The sequence below is a fragment of the Saccostrea echinata genome, unplaced genomic scaffold (assembly GCF_033153115.1).
Source record: "Saccostrea echinata isolate AGI-Se365-2 ecotype Australia unplaced genomic scaffold, CSIRO_AGI_Sech_v1 ptg000016l, whole genome shotgun sequence".
Taxonomy (NCBI): domain Eukaryota; kingdom Metazoa; phylum Mollusca; class Bivalvia; order Ostreida; family Ostreidae; genus Saccostrea; species Saccostrea echinata.
Genome location: NW_026889765.1, coordinates 29,016,658 through 29,036,351, shown reverse-complemented (window position 1 = coordinate 29,036,351; position 19,694 = coordinate 29,016,658). Strand labels below are relative to the sequence as shown.

General features: G+C 33.6%; 1 protein-coding gene and 2 long non-coding RNA genes across 3 annotated transcripts; 1 reads left to right on the top strand and 2 right to left on the bottom strand.

Moving 5' to 3' along the window:
- Nucleotides 1–274: 274 nt before the first annotated feature.
- Nucleotides 275–18,608, bottom strand: LOC133189102 (kidney mitochondrial carrier protein 1-like). The gene is made up of 11 exons (XM_061324529.1): nucleotides 18,523–18,608; nucleotides 11,213–11,294; nucleotides 9,699–9,846; nucleotides 9,110–9,204; nucleotides 7,896–7,981; nucleotides 7,623–7,721; nucleotides 6,890–7,014; nucleotides 6,425–6,485; nucleotides 5,109–5,192; nucleotides 2,596–2,676; nucleotides 275–656 (listed from the first exon to the last, which is right to left on the bottom strand). Exons 2-11 carry the CDS (start codon nucleotides 11,268–11,270, stop codon nucleotides 618–620), a joined length of 876 nt encoding a protein of 291 aa, XP_061180513.1. The 5' UTR covers nucleotides 11,271–11,294; nucleotides 18,523–18,608; the 3' UTR covers nucleotides 275–617.
- On the top strand, nucleotides 12,525–16,386 carry LOC133189100 (uncharacterized). Its single transcript, XR_009721406.1, has 3 exons — nucleotides 12,525–12,568; nucleotides 15,525–15,598; nucleotides 15,853–16,386. It is a non-coding gene; the product is annotated as an uncharacterized LOC133189100 (long non-coding RNA).
- LOC133189101 (uncharacterized) lies at nucleotides 15,387–17,758 on the bottom strand. The gene is made up of 3 exons (XR_009721407.1): nucleotides 17,704–17,758; nucleotides 15,885–16,109; nucleotides 15,387–15,658 (listed from the first exon to the last, which is right to left on the bottom strand). It is a non-coding gene; the product is annotated as an uncharacterized LOC133189101 (long non-coding RNA).
- Nucleotides 18,609–19,694: the final 1,086 nt, after the last annotated feature.

Here is a 19,694-nt window from a genome sequence, read left to right as displayed (position 1 = left end):
TAGCACCAACTAATCAAAAGTTATGGCCAAGGTTAAAGTCTAAAAAATTTTTGCAAAAGTGGGTCAAACTCCAAGGTCAAATTTTATGGTACCCAAAGAAAAGCCTTGTCACAAGGAATACACATGTGAAATATGAAACACATCGCTTCAACCAATCAAAAGTTATGGGCAAGGTTAAAGTTTTTGCGGACAAACAGACAGAAAAATGGACGGACAGGGCAAAAACTATATGCCCCCGAATCTTCGATTACGGGGGCATAAAAACAAAAATGCATTTGTGTAATCATTTTTATTGAAATCAAACTAAAGTTTAGGAGAAGTACTGTTAAGTAACAAGTTAAGCCACGTTAAGGCTACTTTTAGTAAACATGGCAACACCATTCATTGAAATCAAGAACTTTATTAACAAATCATTTGACATATTGCACTAGTAAAATACAATATCTATAATTGTGTGCTTTTATATTTGCTTTATCCATGTACTTTATTATTTTTCAATACACATACTTATATTAACTTTAAAATAAAGCCTTTTTATTTAAAAAAAATCCTATGAACTTTCCACAAATAAGTAATTTTCTATAACTCTAAATTTTACCAAATATGCCTCTGACAACTCATTTAACTTTCTTCAGCTGTTCATAAGTCATGAAAAACTGTTGAAATAGTTAAGGAAATTATGGAAATAAATTTTATATGGAGAGAAATATTAAGGTAGATCTGATCTGAGGCCAATAGACCACAGAAGTCTAGCTTTCACCATTTAAACTGGGTGTAAGTCTAATTTCTAAACTGGTAAATGACCCTATAAATCGATTACTTTGTTTACTTCACTTATTCTATTTCCTCCATTTGCTGCTGACATTTTATTCATAATTATTTGCCTTTTTCTCAAAACTACTCAAAAATATCACCGAGAATAAATTTCCTACTAGATTTTATACTAGAAAATAATGTTATATGGTACAAAGATATCATATTCTTTATTTGCAATATATTTCTCATTTAATACCGTAAAACTCTAATTGTACATTTTAAATATGTGAAATCCACTTCATTCTGTAGAGAGCTTGCTGCATTTTGTCGACATAATCAGCTCAAAAAAAGATTTTATGATGGACGTAAAACGCACAAAATTTGTCCATCTTAAATTTTCTTGTCACAAACGAAAAGCTGTACTATGAGGGTTGTCCGTAAAGTTTCTGGACTTTTTGTCAAAACGAATGGTTCTAGATATACTTACTGTATACCTAGATATTTGTTATGAAAACCCAATTCAAAATAATTTAGTTTTTATTGTTTGAACTTAATATTTTTGTAAAAATCGCGGTCTTTAAAATGCCATAAACTTTTAAATAAAGTGTTCTGATTAAAATGATTATTTTCTTTATAAAATAAGTCAAAGCTTAACAAAAAGTAAATATTTCGCAAATAAAGTGGCTATCGTCATTTTCTAATATCTTTAGTATCGCCTACTATACAGACAGTGAAGATATTAAGTAAATTCAGCAAGAAAAATGTTTCAAAAATTAACAGAAAAAGTGACTTTGGCCATCCGAACGGGACAACGTCCAATCATAAAAAAAGGTTTTAAATATGGCTGAAAGGACTTCAGAGACAAAATATTTATTCAAACAACTTGAAATTATTGCAATAAATTTAGTTCATTGATTTGAAATTGTTATTTTCTTCATTATGCCACATTGCCAAACGTGTGCAATAATATTTATGTATAGACCATAATTGATTTAATTGAAATTAGCTTTACGTCAGACTGGGCAGTGCGGCTTGCATTTACATGTACAAAGTATTTACACCTGTACCGTTTGTAAAATAGTGGCATTGTTTTAATTTTTATATATTTACAAAATCATGGTCTATTTTAAAATATCATCGTACAAGTTTGCCAGTGTGGACTTTATTAAGAAAATTATAATAGCATCTGTCCAAACTTTATGGGCATTGGACAACCTTCGTATATGTATTTCTAAAGTAATTTAATGTATGACAGTTTTTTTTAATCCCAAAGAATAAACCTTAACTGTCAAAGAAATTGTTACCATGAAATATTTTACATTTTTGACTCGGGTCGAGGGCAACATGCGTTTTGTCAGACCCCAAAACAAAACTGTTTGCCTGAGGCTGACAGGCAGTGAGGCTGAAGGCAAACAGTTTGGTTCGAGGGTCGACAAAACGCATTTCGCCCAAGAACACAGTAAATAAATGTTTTGTTATACCTTTTATGTTTTTTTTTTCATCGGAACTACGTATATATACGTTAAAAATACACCGTTGTCTAAAAATAGATCTACAAATGCCAGAACAGCCTGTACTGTATTTCAAATTTCCACTTTCTTCTGACCTTCATTATTATATCTATGAAATACGGAGATAACGAACAGTATTCAAACTCAAAGCCCATTAAATTAAAAACAATACGTATCAGAAGCAGATCTATCTATCTTTCATTATAAGAATAATATATAATCATTTAGTTTTCTATGCCAGTGATAACCCCTTTGCACTGACTTTCTTATAAAAAAAAAACCTTAATAAACTAATTAACATTTCTATCAGAAATATTATGAAGGATACAATAATATTCCATGGACCCAGCCTGACCCAAATAGGGACGAAACCTTTATACAGAGCCATAAATCCTTCTGTTTTTGTCGTCTGCAAAGAAAAAGTTTATAGATGGATAAAATAAATTTATTCAGTAAATACTGAAAATCATCACTCATTCTTGACTATTTTTTCTCAATGATCAAGTAAAATCTAAATAATTACCATTATTATTTTTTTTTTAAATTGTCACAATACAGGTAGAGTATGCAAGTTTGACTGATTGGTTTATGACAACAAACAATAAGTAGAATTCATGTGTAAAGCACAATCGGGAGGGGGGGGAGGCAGAAATACTTACCTTTTATTACAGAAGGGGCAGAAATAATTACCTTATATTATAAGGGGCAGGAATAATTACCTTATATTACAGGAGGAGCAGAAATAATTATCTTTTATTACAGGAGGGGAAGGAATAATTACCATATATTACAGGGGCAGAAGAAATGACCTTATATTAGAGGATGGGCAGAAATAATTACCTAATATTACGGGAGGTGCAGAAATATTGTCTTTTATTACAGGAGGGGCAGATATAATTATCTTTTATTATGGGAGGGGCAGATATAATTATCTTTTATTATGGGAGGGGCAGATATAATTATCTTTTATTATGGGAGGGGCAGATATAATTATCTTTTATTATGGGAGGGGCAGATATAATTATCTTTTATTATGGGAGGGGCAGAAATAATTACCTTATATTACAGGAGGGGCAGATATAATTATCTTTTATTATGGGAGGGGCAGAAATAATTACCTTATATAACAAGAGGGGCAGAAATAATTATCTTTTTTACAGGAGGGGCAGAAATAATTACCTGTATAGCACAATCAATGGAGGAAAAGTAATTAGCTGTATAGAACAATCAATAGAGGGAGAGTAATTGATTGGTTGTTTGTTGTTTACTGTTTTGGAGAGGGAGTATTTACCTGTATAGCAGGAATAGACAAATAGCACTGCCCAACCCCCGGGACAACCAATTTTGTTTGGCAGGCAAGTTATTTGATAAGTGCTACCTGCCCGTGGACAAGTAGTTTTCCTGTTAACAAAAAATCATATTCTCAAATGTCTTTTGTTCTACAGCTGTTGGTTAAAATATGAATCATGTTTTGCTGCTGTTGACCACTACATCGAATACTCGTTCAGAACTCCTCTAGAGTTTTTCCATTCATGTGTTGTTAAAATATATACAAGACGTAAAACATAACAGCTACGGATGTCAAGTCAAAAAAGAAATGGCTTTAAGACCTTTTAATGTCAAGTAATTTTACTATGGTAACCTGTCCGAGGGCAAGTACTACAAAATTCTATTTGTCTACCCCTGTATAGCACAATCAATGGAGGAGTGACATTTACCTGTATAGCACAATCAATAGAGGAGTGACATTTACCTATACAGCACAATCAATGGAGGAGTGACATTTACCAATATAGCACAATCAATGGAGGAGTGACATTTACCTGTATAGCACAATCAATGGAGGAGTGACATTTACCTGTATAGCACAATCAATAGAGGAGTGACATTTACCTGTATAGCACAATCAATGGAGGAGTGACATTTACCAATATAGCACAATCAATGGAGGAGTGACATTTACCTGTATAGCACAATCAATGGAGGAGTGACATTTACCTGTATAGCACAATCAATAGAGGAGTGACATTTACCTGTATAGCACAATCAATGGAGGAGTGACATTTACCTATATAGCACAATCAATGGAGGAGTGACATTTACCAAGATAGCACAATCAATGGAGGAGTGACATTTACCTGTATAGCACAATCAATGGAGGAGTGACATTTACCTGTATAGCACAATCAATAGAGGAGTGACATTTACCTGTATAGCACAATCAATGGAGGAGTGACATTTACCTATATAGCACAATCAATGGAGGAGTGACATTTACCAATATAGCACAATCAATGGAGGAGTGACATTTACCTGTATAGCACAATCAATAGAGGAGTGACATTTACCTGTAAAGCACAATCAATGGAGGAGTGACATTTACCTGTACAGCACAATCAATGGAGGAGTGACATTTACCTATATAGCACAATCAATGGAGGAGAGACATTTACCTGTACAGCACAATCAATAGAGGAGTGACATTTACCTATATAGCACAACCAATAGAGGAGGAGTGACATTTACCTGTACAGCACAATCAATAGAGGAGTGACATTTACCTGTATAGCACAATCAATGGAGGAGTGACATTTACCTGTATAGCACAATCAATAGAGGAGTGACATTTACCTATACAGCACAACCGATGGAGGAGTGACATTTACCTGTACAGCACAATCAATGGAGGAGTGACATTTACCTGTATAGCACAATCAATGGATGAGTGACATTTACCTGTATAGCACAATCAATGGATGAGTGACATTTACCTGTATAGCACAATCAATGGATGAGTGACATTTACCGGTATAGCACAATCAATGGATGAGTGACATTTACCTGTATAGCACAATCAATAGAGGAGGAGTAGATCTTGGAAGACAAAGTCTTTTCCTTAAGGTTTTTTTGGTTCATCATTCTTGTCTGTGATGAAAAAAAAGATTATATGATCTTTTCATACAGCTTATGAAATCTTTTACTTGATGAATAATTAAATGAAAATGTGTTGTTTATTTTATTTTTGAGCATTTATTTTGTAAACAATTTGAATCAAACAATAAATAAAGTGCATTGCAAGTAGATTGCATTTGAAAACAGTTCTTTCTATTAAGTGAAAAATGAGCAGTCCATTCCATCTGCCTTATCTAAAAAAAAAGTTTAATAAAACTGAAGTTGTTTTCATCATTTTTGGAATGGTGCTATATATGGAACACCATAGCTGCCTGAAGGTCACTTTCACATTATATGAGTTGGTAAAACCTTTATATGTAGTGGTGAAGTCATTATATATAGTGGTAAAATCATTATATCCATTGATAACTTTATTATAGGCAGTGGTTTTATCATTATATACAGTGGCAATGTCATTATATGTAGTGATTAAATAATGTAATGAAGTGATAATATCGTTACATTATGCTGCAAAATCATTATATGAGTGGTTATTCCATTATATACATTAATGAAATCTTTCTATGATGTGATAAGTCCAATATATACATTTACAATACACTTGATCCCGTAAATAATTTGCAGTAATGAGTATACATGCATAAAATACCAAGGGGAAAGCTGACAATGTGATGGCAAACCATGTTTTCTTTTGTGTGAACAGTAGGGCCTACTTATTTCTCACATAAATTATAAAAGCTTTCTATTCTGAAAACTGTAGGAAAGGACTTCCCAATACCAATGGATCCTGTATGCAATATTTTTCATGAAATTGACTTTCAACAACTGAGATTTTTTTTTCTTAAATTATCAAAAATCAAAATCCAAGAGCTATGCACATCTTTGATATATGTCTAATTGATAGGTCTGCAAAATAAAAAAAGCTCCAAATCCAAGTATTAGATCAACTTGGGAACATTCAACAACTAGAAACTATACTTTGTTTAATAGAATACCTACCTTGCTGACTGGAAAATACATTATACAGTAAAAAAATGCTTATAGCAAAGAGTTTTGTTATAAACAAAAATTATGTTATTTAAAATCCAATATGTGTCATATTTTAAAACTATAGAGAATGAAAATCAATTCAGAGTAAAGCATGAATTCTTAATAATCCAAATATAATATCTGAAAATAGAATTATATCTTGTAAAATTCGCTGTATTAACCACGTTTTACTGTACATGTAATAAAATACCTACCTTGATAACATCAACTGGTGTGGAAAATATAGCACCGGCTAATCCTGCAAAAAAGCTTGATCTGTAAATAAAACAAATACAAAAATACATATAAATGGCAAAGCAATTTATTCTTATTAATTACCACATTCATTAGCAAAAGGTACAAAAAAAAGCTTGACCTGTAAATTAAACAAACGCAAAAGTACACACAAATGGCAAAGCAATTTATCTATAAATTACCACATTCATAAGCAAATAAGGGTCCTTAATAGCTATTTCTGATATTTAAATTTCAAACTAACATTTTTTCTTCATGCAAACAATTAATTTGAAACTGAATTTCTAAATATATCTTATTGCATTATTGTATCAATATCCTACGAATGGATAATGCATAACTTTTATGATGCTACTTGGCTTTATAAATTCTTTTTGAAATCATTTATGAAGAATGAAAGTGATTGATTAATAGTCAAGCCTTACATAAAATGTACACCAACATTATCTTCAAAATATCCCGATCTAAGTATCCAGTATTTAGAGAAGTCGTACACAGGAAGCTCCACGCCAGCAATTATTGCTGCTCGCTGCGCAGTGGGAATCACACCCTGCAACATTGTGTTGATGTATCATTAGAGATGAAATGTGGCTCAAAATTCTCTATCCAAACTTAACATGGCAATTGAAGTTCAACAAGAAACAACACACATTTTATTTTTGTGTGCAATAAATATACACATTTTTGCACTGTAGCTCTCTGGTCATCCTTCTCAATTTTTTTTCAGACCAGCGAGTAACAAATCTGCAGCTATAGTGAAAAAAATAATCAGTGTTATATTTACATCAAAATATTATCCCCTTTATTTCCTATGAAAACCAATCATTTATCAATACTTTAAAGCTTTTTTAGCAAGCCGACTCTATAGATTTCATGAGCAGTGCCTCTTTCATCAATGAAACATACAATGACGTACATATCAGATTATCAGTTACACAATATGAAATATACTTAATCCTACTTTAGATGTTTATATATTCATACATACATTTAAACAATGAAATGTCTTTGTTTGTTAGCATGGGCATTTAAGTTAAAAGGTTTACCTGGGTTATGTGAGGGTTATGTGCAGGTTATGTATTTTTTCTGCAACAGCAGCAACTTTAATTCCCATACTAACACTAAAAAAAGCATTTTCTTGTTTAAATAAACACACACCCTCCAAAGACCTTTTATGCCTTCTTCTTTATATATCCTTCCAAAGGCTTGCAACATGGATTCTTTGTCATTTATATCTGTCTTAGCTTGTAAGCGAACCTAGAAAAAAAAAAGCATAAACAACTGCAGCACAAGTATTCTTTTCTTTCCAAGCATCAAAAACTGGTGTACGTATTTACAGAAATAAGTTTCAATACGATGCAAATAACACTCTTAATTTAATTCCCTCAGTATTTGAAAGTAAGTTGGCATGATTTTCTGATAGCATCTTGCCTTTAGAACATCAGTGGGGTTGGCTATTGCACTTGACACAATTCCTGCTACTATTCCACAGCAAACATTGATAAATAACGTTGACTCTGGAAGAAAACTGTACATGTAGCAACAATTGTAGTTTTGACATTAATATTATAAGTATAATGAAACGAGCAGGAATGTGGGCTCTAGTACTGCTAGGGGAATCATGAACTGGTACCATCCATGCATATATTTATCAAATAGATTATAAATTTATATTTCATGGTGGTCATGAAGTTTCAACCAAAGACTGCATCGGAATCATGAAAATATGACTTTCACATGAAATACATACTGTCCAAATAAATGCAAAGTTTTTATAACAAGATCATGCTGGAACTACTATTATTTTAAAGCAAGCAATACTGATCAAGAGTGAGCTCACAAAGTAATGACCCTTCACAAGCAACCCATCATTTCAAGCCTCAGTCAGGGGTCCAGGAGGATCGTACATTTTGGTCTAGGTTTATGACAATACCAGTAACTCTGACCTTGTATACAATGACAATGCCAGTAACCCTGACCTTGTATACATTGACAATGCCAGTAACCCTGACCTTGTATACATTGACAATGCCAGTAACTCTGACCCCTGACCTTGTATAAGTTATCTTAGTTCAAGTACATTCTCATCTGCTACAAATGTGTACAGCAAAGTCCACAGTCTTCTCATCAGAGACCTAGTTTGTACTTACCTCAATGAACTTGGGTCAAGGTCATATGTCTCATATCATGCCTTTGGGCAATAATAAAATGTTGTGACATTTTATTCAATAATGTAAATTCACTTGTTTTTGTGGGGACAAATTTTTGCAGTTTGAGGAAAAAGGATATTCTCCAGGATTCAATTTCGTGGTTGGTGGACAAAAATGATACTAGCAGGATATTTCAATATTTCAAGGAAGACATCGATTTAAGGTCTCTTTATATCATACAAAAAAACAAAAATTAAAACATGAAAATTAGTGGTTTCACAGTAAATGAAAACCCTTGCCTCAAGAATTCTCTTGACAAATATGATAAAAATTAAACAACTGTTACATGTAGTTTCTTCAAATTTAGCCCACGTTCTTAGGTATTTTAGGTACAATTCTGACCACTATATATACTTTATATATGCATGTATGTACATTGTTATAGTACTGAAATAGTTATGTTCAGTAATATTTTTCTAGGTATATCAGAATTACCTTGTGGATTATCAACTAACATGGATTTAAGTGAATGGTAAATTCCAATTTTGATTGTTCCATAGGTAGCTTGTCTAAGAATGGCTGGGGATATTCTACAAAAACAAAAAAATAAGTCTAGACTTCAGAGTTTCCTTCAAAGGGAATTAATACACTTCTTCACACCATAGTAAGTGAGGTAATTCAACAAAAGATATTTGTTCAGGATTTAATGGCTAAAAGTGGGTTATTAAAGAGGAAGTTTGGCAACACATGATATGGGATTCCCAAAAGAGACAGACACATTACACAAAATTTAACACGGAAAAAACTCTGGCGAGAAAAAAAAACTTGAATGTTTCAAGTAACAGTCAGCTGATAACACACAGCTTTGATTTCTCCGGGGTTTTTTTTCCCCTTCCATTTTTTCATTTTAAGGTCTGTAGATTGCTGTGCCCTTTTCTTGCTATACACATTCATGTGCTATTTTCAAACATTATTAAATTTTTAGTTTTATTCTGCCACAAAAAGCAACACAACTATAACTTAAGGTAAAATCTACAGAATCCAAACTTATGATTTGAAAAGAATTAAATGTTCTCCATTTTACCCTGAGTAGAGTGCAGAAAGCCCCTCCTCTCGAAATATTCTCAACATGGCATGAGTCATCCCTCTGTATCGAAGCTCGGACAACCGAGCGTCAATTATCTGCCCCTGAATCTGTAGCCTTGTCTTTGTTGTGTCAATAGGAAAGGTACCTGAAAACATTCATGTTTAGTTTGAGTTTTCACATACAACAATACAATCAACGAGGAAATCTAATATATTTCTCAATTGTTTGTTTATTCAATATTATCTCCTTCATGTGAATTTTCACCTCCTGCAGAATCATTTATTTTCAAATGGGAAAATGGGCCCTGAAACCAGAGGGTCAATAAACAAAAAATTCACAAATTTTGTTTCCATTTTTTCCATTGACCTACAGAAGTTAAGGGGGCCGACTGGGGTTTTCATTGCGCAATACTTCGCGCAGCATAGTAAAATAAAGCGTATTTTCTCTTTTAAAGCAACTATTTTTACATAATTTACAAAAATTAGCAAATTTAGGAAATCTCAGGTTAAAATATCTAATTACCTCTTAAAATAAATGATTTTTTAAAAGATTTTTCATACGATGGGTAGATAGACATCGTAATAGTGTGTTTTTGACGTTATGAATAACCAAAGTTCTTTAAGAGGTGTCATTGATTATGCCATAAAATAAAAAGTATAAAATACATGCTCTTGAAATTTTAAACATAGGAAATTGAGAATCTAACAATCATTTTTATAATTTTTTATGTAAATCTGTGGTATCTGTCATGTTTTGTTGTACTCCACAAAAACAGGAAAATATCATGAATTTTGACATTTTGAGATGCCCCCCTCTGGAAACCAGACGGTAGAATTTTGTGTTTCTTGCACAAAATGTACAATATAGTATTACCCATCAAATAATATAATTTGAGCAAAAAGTCTATAGTAGCATTTGTATAATTTGTTCCGAAGTGCGAAAAAATGGTATTTTCCTATATAATCCTATAGTAAATATACCTGTATTTTGAGATGGTCCCTAAAAAATAACCAGATGGTAGATTTTCACTTAACTTGGCATGTATACTGAAGTCAATGTAAAGTACATATTGTATAAAATTAAAGAGTTTCTCTATAGTAGTTTTCACACAATAAAACCCCAGTCGGCTCCCTTAAATACCAAAATTAATTGGAATTGAGAGAAGAAGCTGAAAAATTATTGCTCAAAAGTTTATGAATGACGTGTTATAACAGACAGGATTAGATAACAATAGTGAGTGACTCGTATGACCTAAAAAGTTAGTTTTAAGAAATTAATTGTATCTGTACTGATCAAATTCATTTATAATTAAAAAAGCACAGGAGTTCCAGAGAAGTCTGAAAAAATTCAACAATTTGCTAATTATAGAAAACAACACACAAATGCAAACAGCAATAAAACAAATAAGTTACCTGAGTGAATCAAGTGACTTAAAAAGTAAATAAAGACTAGAATTTTAATTTTTCTGTAGAGACTGTACAATGACTGGTACATATTAGAGAATCTGTTACCTATCTCTGCAGTTATGGATGCCAGCCCTCCATATACAAATGGTCTCCAGTCACCCATCTTATCACCCCTCTGTACCAACCACTACAAATACAAGATATACAAGATTTTATTAGTCCAATCTGGGCCCCCGGAGGAGCAAAGATTTACAAACATACAAACAAACAAACAAACAAAAAAAGAAGGAGGATCAAAACGATAGAACAATTCAACAAACATAATATAAATCACTGTACTAAAAAATAGAAATTGTTGAAAAATTGAGTAAGCACATAATTATAGCATTTGACCAATCACTGTTAAACTGTTGTAAGCAGATCGGACATCAACTGGAACTCTGTTTTTGTACGTGTGACATATAATCAAACAGTCTCATGAGGACTTTCTAATCATTACCATGCATGCAGCTTATCAATTGAAATTCAAGAGTAAAGATGGGTACATTGTATAACAATTCTAATTTATGATCAATTTAGCCACACCCTGAGGCCTGATCCCTGGACCTGAGGGTGTGAATTTTAATCTTTGAAGACGGCTAGTTGCCCATTATAATCATGGGTAGTGGCTTGGGCTATATGGATGATAGATATTGGCCTGGGTAGCTAAGTGGTTCAAGCATCTGACTAGTGATGCTGGGGTCCAAGGTGCGATTCAGAATCCAGCTAAATTTTTTTTCCTTTCCTGTTACCTTCGGTTAAAGTCCTGTCAGTCACTATAGAATCTCAGTTGTGTTCTTCTACAGTGAAAGATAATATATATTTCAAGGATGGAGGAATGTACTAGTTTGAACATTAGCCTAATTGTGGATACATGTATCAGTCTAGGTAGTGAGTAGCTAAGTGATTAGAGCACCTGATTCGTGATGCAGAGGTCTATAGTCTGTCCCACGACCGGAACGTCACTACTTTTTGCAAGATATCTAAAAATATATAAATACCTTGGCTTTCAACCTAGGTTCGATCGGTAGATTGATTTTTTTCCAAACTTCCTGCATTTATACGAACCCTCGAGGTCAACCAGCGTATTAACACGGCGGCAAATTCAAAGTCTACGGGGATTTAACATGGTAAACTCGTCCATTAGCGTCTAGATTACGGGGCGGGGAACCAGTTTATGAAGGGAGTAGTCGTTCTTTCCAAAGTAAAATTCCAAAAAATCTGAGAAAATCAAAGGACGTAATTTAAAGTGTTCTTATTAATAATGTGAGTATTTATTTGAATTAAAATATATTTAACACTGTATAACGAGTTTTGTCATAAACGCCGAGAAAATAGTCCGCGGCCGAATATAATGCAGTACAAGTTGTGGATACAGATGTTGAAATGGCCATGATGATGCAAGAATGTGTTTTTAAAAACGTAAGTTGTTTATTTTTTGTTGTTGTTGTTTTTACTACCTAATGTACACACAAGAAAGAAGTGTTTCCAAATTGTAAGAATATGCCAAAACGTGTGGTACTTATGTACATGTATAATCAGTATATGTATATTTGGCATTTTAACCAGTGCCCCATATACAGAAGCATGTGTTTAAAAACGTAAAAAGGTACTTTTATGGTTATAATGACACAATCAGCTGATTAAACAATTAGGAAAAAAGCATTAAATAACACCAAGATTACATAAAGAAAATAACAGCTGGTTAAAAACATTATTTTCAATATATGAAAGTCTATACTTTCTTTTCAACATTTCATGCTTTTGACAGTGAATCACAATCTACATGATGTAAAATGCATTTTCCTTTTACATTTATTTGTAGTGTCAACACCCTGGGGAATCAATATAGTTTTCTATATCATGTATATATAACACATAATTTTTGCATTATTATTATTATTATTTTTTTTTAATTAATTACTGAAAAATGTGTATTTTTTACAAGTTCTAACATCTAAAATATACCTTTAGCCCAAAGTTTTGTCAATTTTATGGGACCGAGTTCTAAGGGTCATTTATGTACATGTATTGATGTATAGAATAACTATCTAGGTAGATGAATATAAGAGTGTTTTAGCAATCATGTCCTGGCTTTCCAGTTTAAATAAAAACATAAGCAAAAGAGGAAAAAGGAAAAAAAATAAAGAACAAGTCATGTCTATATAATTTCATCAGTATAAACGTAAAGATAAAACTGAATCATTTATTCTGAATACAGACATTCCCCCCCCCCCCCCCCCCCCCCCCCCCCGAAAAAAAATTTGACATCAGAGGCAATTTTCCAAGTAATGCCATGTGCCACATTCAGTGTTCCAAATTGCTGTGTTGTGTTTCTCAGGCAGCAGCTTTATTTTGTCTCAAAGTTCCCATACTGCTCAAATGTGGACTTAATTTGAAAAATCTGTTTCCTAGTATACTGTAGGGTCTCATCTGAGTATTTCTTTTTCAAAACTCTATTCACTGGTATATGCAATTTTTTGTTTGCAATAGTTTAGTGCAACAATATTCATATAGACAGATCTTTTAACACCCATATGAAGGAATAGTTTTTCTATTGTAATAAAAAATTTATGGTAATTGTATCCATAGCATAATATATTTTCTGCCGGGAAACCTACTATGAAAGAGAGTTATGTAAATATTTTTTTATTCACCAAAAATTTTAACTTCTAAATTCAGAACATTTTTGCAGGGCTAGAAATAATTATTTTTAGCTCACCTGAGCCGAAGGCTCAAGTGAGCTTTTCTGATCGAAATTTGTCCGTTGTCTGTCGGCGTTGTCGTAAACTTTTCACATTTTCATCTTCTTCTCCAAAACTGCTGGGCCAATTTCAATCAAACTTGGCAGAAAGTATCCTTGGGTAAAGGGGATTCAAGTTTGTTCAAATGAAGGGCCACTCCCTCCTCCAAGGGGAGGTAATTAAGAAATAGCAAAAAATTAATGGCATTATTGAAAAATCTTCTCCTCAAGAACCAATGTGCCAGAAAAGATGAAACTCATGTGGAATTATTGTCAGGTTGTGTAGATTCAAGTTTGTTCAAATCATGACCCCTGGGTAAGAGAGGGGCCACAATATGTACTACAAGGGGGGGGGGGAGGGGAGAAATCAGGTGAAAAACATCAAGGCCAGAGTTACTCAGGTGAGCGTTGTGGCCCATGGGCCTCTTGTTTTCAGTTTTATCTTCCTATTGCAGTCCTAACTATTTACAAGAGGCCCAAGGGCCACATCGCTCACCTGAGCACTGTGGCTAGGAAAAAAGGAAAAATCAGTTTAGTATTGAAAAGCTTAAATGCATAAGTGGCCTATTCCTAAAAAGGGAGTGGGGGGGGGGGGGGGGGGGGGTTCATGATTTGAACAAACTTGAATCTACACTATCTGAGGATGCTTCCACATAAATATGACAAACCGTGGCTTTGCTGTTCTTGAGATTTTTAAAGATTTTTCCTATATATTCCTATGTAAAACTTTGATCGTCCAATGTGGCCCCACCCAACCCCCAGGGGTCATGATTTGTACAAACTTGAATCTACACCACCTGAGGATGCTTCCAAATGAATATGACCAATCATAGCTTTGCTGTTCTTGAGAAGAAGATTTTTGAAGATTTTTCCTATATATTCCTATGTAAAACTTTGATCGTCCATTGTGGCCCCACCCTATCCCCGGGGGTCATGATTTGTACAAACTTGAATCTACACCACCTGAGGATGCTTCCAAATGAATATGACCAATCATAGCTTTGCTGTTCTTGAGAAGAAGATTTTTGAAGATTTTTCCTATATATTCCTATGTAAAACTTTGATCGTCCATTGTGGCCCCACCCTATCCCCGGGGGTCATGATTCGAAAAAACTTGAATCTACACTACCTGACAATAGTTCCACATGAGTTTCATCTTTCCTGGCCCACTGGTTCTTGAGAAGAAGATTTTTCAATAATGCCATTAATTTTTTGCTATTTCGTAATTATCTCCCCTTGGAGGAGGGCGTGGCCCTTCATTTGAACAAACTTGAAACCCCTTCACCCAAGGATACTTTGTGCCAAGTTTGATTGAAATTGGCCCAGTAGTTCTGGAGAAGAAGATGAAAATGTGAAAAGTTTACGACAACAACGACGCTGACGACGCCGACAGACAACGGACAAATTTTGATCAGAAAAGCTCACTTGAGCCTTCGGCTCAGGTGAGCTAAAAAGACAAATCATTGATCAAAGAAATGTAATAATAACCAAAGCAAAAATATTTGATGATGCCTTTATTAATTACTAAATAACATTTTTGAAGGTATAATTAAATGGGGTGCAAAGTTATTATGACAAGACAGTGTGACTTTAAGACTTGCATGCATGTAGAAAACTATCTACTCAATTTTTCAGAATAATGTGATTGAAATTCATCTGATGGTGGACTAAACATTCAGGTTTCAGGACATTCTTCTAGACTATAGCTAGTAAGTATTTATTTAAATGAAAAAGGTTTTACTCTTCCCATGTATTCTTCAGGTTGGAACCTGAAATTGAAAATTGACTATAAACATGCATTTTTTAATATGTATCAATTCATGTTAACATATAATGCAAGTTCAAGTATAATCATTTGAATTTTCATTATTCCTTTAAATTTCACTTTGCACAGAGTTAAAAGTATTTTTCATGCACCAGAATCTTTATGATGGATTAAAATGTGTTTCATCTTTTTTTTCAGGCTCAAAGTATATTGGCTGAATGAAGGATTACCTGGTAGTCTGCCAATGGGTTGATCATTGGATGAGCCAGACACCAACCATTTACCACAGAAGTTTTAGTGGAGACAAACATAAACACTCTTTCTCAATCTTCATTCATGACTTGTTTCTCACTATGGATTCTGAGTCATTACTTCTTTTTTCAAAAGCATGGACACCAGCAGCATTGGGCACTCAATTTTCATAATCATTTATTCTTCTAAATTTGATCTGATATCTTTAAATAAAGGAAAGACAATTCATTAATCATTTGCAATATTTCCTGTAATCTCACTAAATGTGTTTAAAGTTTGAAGCAATTCTATTTGATAATTTTAAAAAAAACATATACCTGTATCTAGCTGTTAAACAAGCAGTAATAAAATTTTGAAAACAATTATCTGAGTATGATTAATTACTTTGCCCATTTCAGACAGGTAGCTTACAAAAACTGATTGACATCTACTGTGGAATCATCATTGTTTGTGGGGGACCAACATTCTTGGATTTTATCACATGGATCAGCCATACCCATAAATTTATATTTCCACAAATGCTTATTTTAACATTTTAATCAATCCATTAATTCCTTTGATTGTATTTTGTTTAACCTTATTTAATAAGTCCTGTCCACAAAACAGCAAAACTATATGCCTGCCCACAATCACTGACCTCCACAAATTAAAATGATTCCATGGTATTATGCAATTTAGAAAAAAAATGTATATCAGGAAGCCATATGTACCAGGGAATGGAATAATGAATAAACATACTTTGAAAATTTACAAATACATGAGGAAAAAAATTTTGCTTGACTGGGAATCAAACCCAGGACCTCTGCATTACAAATGCTTGTATACTAATGAGGTATTTTAACAACTAAGCTGCCCAGACTGCTCATGTATCTACAGTCCATATAGCAAAAATTACTTAGGATGTATCTGCAGCTACTTATGGCTGAATTTATTTTATGTACTTGTTTGTTTGTGCTTGTCTATATTGTGCCTTCACCAGGTAGCTATTTTGGTATCCTGCAATTAAATTCTTGTTTAAAAAATTTTATCTATTGTTTTTATGAATAATTTTTTTTTTATTATATGAGAATCAAACTAGCAGCTGGCTCTGACTTGTATTGAAAGTGTCAATATATATGCATGTATAACCTTTTTTTTAATGTAAAACTATTGAACTTTCTACCGAAAGAAAAAAATAAGATGATGAAAAAAGAAAAGGAAAAATTAAAATAAAAAAGTAGTATAATCTTTTACACTTGTGTTATGTAGTTTTTGTGTGTAGGATTGAGTATTTAATTTTTGGCATTCTGTTATATTTGTGGAAACACTAAAAATATATCCAAGGGCCTGAATTTACCTAATGCCGATATTACAGGAAGTTTTCGAAGGGCAAGGTCAAATTCCATTGGTGACGTAGTTTGATGCAGACAACAATTGTTGTTTTGCACCGAGATTCAAAATATAATATTGATTGTGGATTTATGTGTTTAAAGTGTTGAAAGTCTAACAAAAACAGGATATACTGTGCAGTTACGGACATCAATTGTTCACATAGAAGTAATACGATTCTTCTTTTGACCGTGTTTATAACAAACTATAGCTAGGGATCTAGGGAGTTGGATTTATGTGGAAGGCTAAGGAGTAAGGTAAAGCAGCAATTAATTTTAATAATCTTAATAATATGACTACGCTTATTAGAAGTTAGGACTCCACGTTTTGGCAATAAAAGCAGTCATGTCACTTGAGCTAAATTTGCAGTTGCCTCGATTGTTTTTAACATGATAATTACAATCTTATGAGATATGAACTGAGACATACCTCTTTTCTTCATGCAGTGTATAGGCTAGCTGTTTTTAAAAATCTTTGATCCCTTCTGTGAAATTCTGTCTGGCCCTGGGTATGAAAGTTTTGTCGAAGACGTAATTTCTCCTATATATATACTTGGCAAGTTTCGGGCTTTATAGCTTTTTGGACGTCGATAAGCACAGAGGATTCCCGAACTTGCGTGACGTCATTGCCTCACTGACGGCAATGTACGGAAAATTACGAATAATGATGGATCCCCTTCCGAAGTGGCTGCCATTTTGACAATGTTAAATCCCCGTAGACTTTGAATTTACCGCCGTGTCAATACACTGGTTGACCTCGAGGGTTCGTATAAATGCAGGAAGTTTGGAAAAAAATCAATCTACCGATCAAACCTAGGTTGAAAGCCAAGGTATTTATATATTTTGAGATATCTTGCAAAAAGTAGTGACGTTCCGGTCGTGGGACAGACTATAGGGTTTGAGTCCCGATCCAACATAAATTTTCTTCTTTCTTATTACACATGCAAACATGATACCCAAAAGAGAGTTCAATTTGAGTGACAACAGTGCTCTACCCCAGGGTCCTTATTTACCTTAACAAGTGATATACGCCAAAGAAAGTGGTGAAAGATTTATTTTTGTTACAGTTAGATAACCAGGAGTTCAAAAGATAGGTTATACCGTTTGACAGGATCAATCAAACGATCCATTCAGGTCGAATTTCCTCGGAAGTTAACATCTAATCAGGGGCTTAATTTACACATATAACTATATAATAAGAAATGCAAATACACACAAACTTTGAACTCCTACTAACAGAGATACCTACATGTCTTTTCTATTGTGTTGTCAACTTATCTCTCGTCATCCCGATCCAAACAGACATACCATGGTCGATACTGGCCTACCGTGCCACATGTTATCGAGCAGACGCTGCCAAGAAAGTAAATGAAACGAAAGATAACTCTTTATATAATTAGGCCTATCATTTTACATAGGCGTATCATTTTACAGACCAACTTTAAAAATAGGTAATAATTCTAACTTTAAGGGGGGGGGGCACCCTAAAATTGTCAAAGTTAGCGTAAATCATAAATATCAAAATGTCTACTCGGTAGACCTCAGTTTTACCCTACAAAATCTCTAGAATCCAGGAGCTTCCGGGGGCTTCGCCCCCCCCCCCCGGGTACCCAACTGGGCTTCGCCCTGGACCCACTGGGGGCTAAAATCAAGGCGGCCCCAAGACCCCTGCCTACTTCTTGCGCCCCTCCCCCCCCCCAACTTCAATTCCTGGATCTGCAATTTCTAAAATGATTTAACGTTAAACACCATTTCCCTAATACATGTAATACTAAAAACTTAAATGAAGATTGGAACCAAATTCTTCAATTGGGGAATGAGAGATTAACAAAAAAAAAATCATTTGGGATTACAATATGCAGGGAGTGTGATGCTCACAGGTTAAACAGAGTCGTTAAAAATATTTTTGATATGCTAAATATCAGCTTCTAAGAAAACAGGGAAATGGTGATTACAGATTCTGTGTGCCAAAAACTTCGTCAATACGCTGAAAACGACTGGAAAGTTAAAATACGATCATCTCCAAAATTAAGGACACATATATCCTTTAAATCTTATTGTGATTCTCAAAACAAGAACATTCAGCCCTGACACAGCTTATAGATGTGGCATTCTTCCTATTCGTATATGGAAACTGCATGGTCGTTTTATGTGAAAGGACGTGTGTTTTCTGTTCAAGCTCTTCTGTCGAAGATGGAAAAAAAACGCTTCTCAATTATATGACTTTCAAATTTATGATAATATAAGGAAAAAGTATTTTGATAGATTTATAATAATCATCCAAATAATAATGATACGGATTATTTTTCAGTGTTAAATCAAAATTACCAGATAAAATTAGCCAAATTTGTACATACAGCCTTTGACCATGTAGAAAAACTCTTCTGCATGTGTAAATTTATCAGTATAATGGAAAAAGTA

Excerpts from the sequence above, each read along its gene's own strand:
- LOC133189102 (XM_061324529.1), bottom strand. The coding sequence starts at position 11,270 with ATGGGTGACTGGAGACCATTTGTATATGGAGGGCTGGCATCCATAACT. Across the intron at positions 9,847-11,212 it reads ATCCATAACTGCAGAGATAG|GTACCTTTCCTATTGACACA; the intron begins GTAACAGATTCT and ends GAATGTTTTCAG. Across the intron at positions 657-2,595 it reads TGGGTCCATGGAATATTATT|TTTTTCATGACTTATGAACA; the intron begins GTATCCTTCATA and ends CTATTTCAACAG.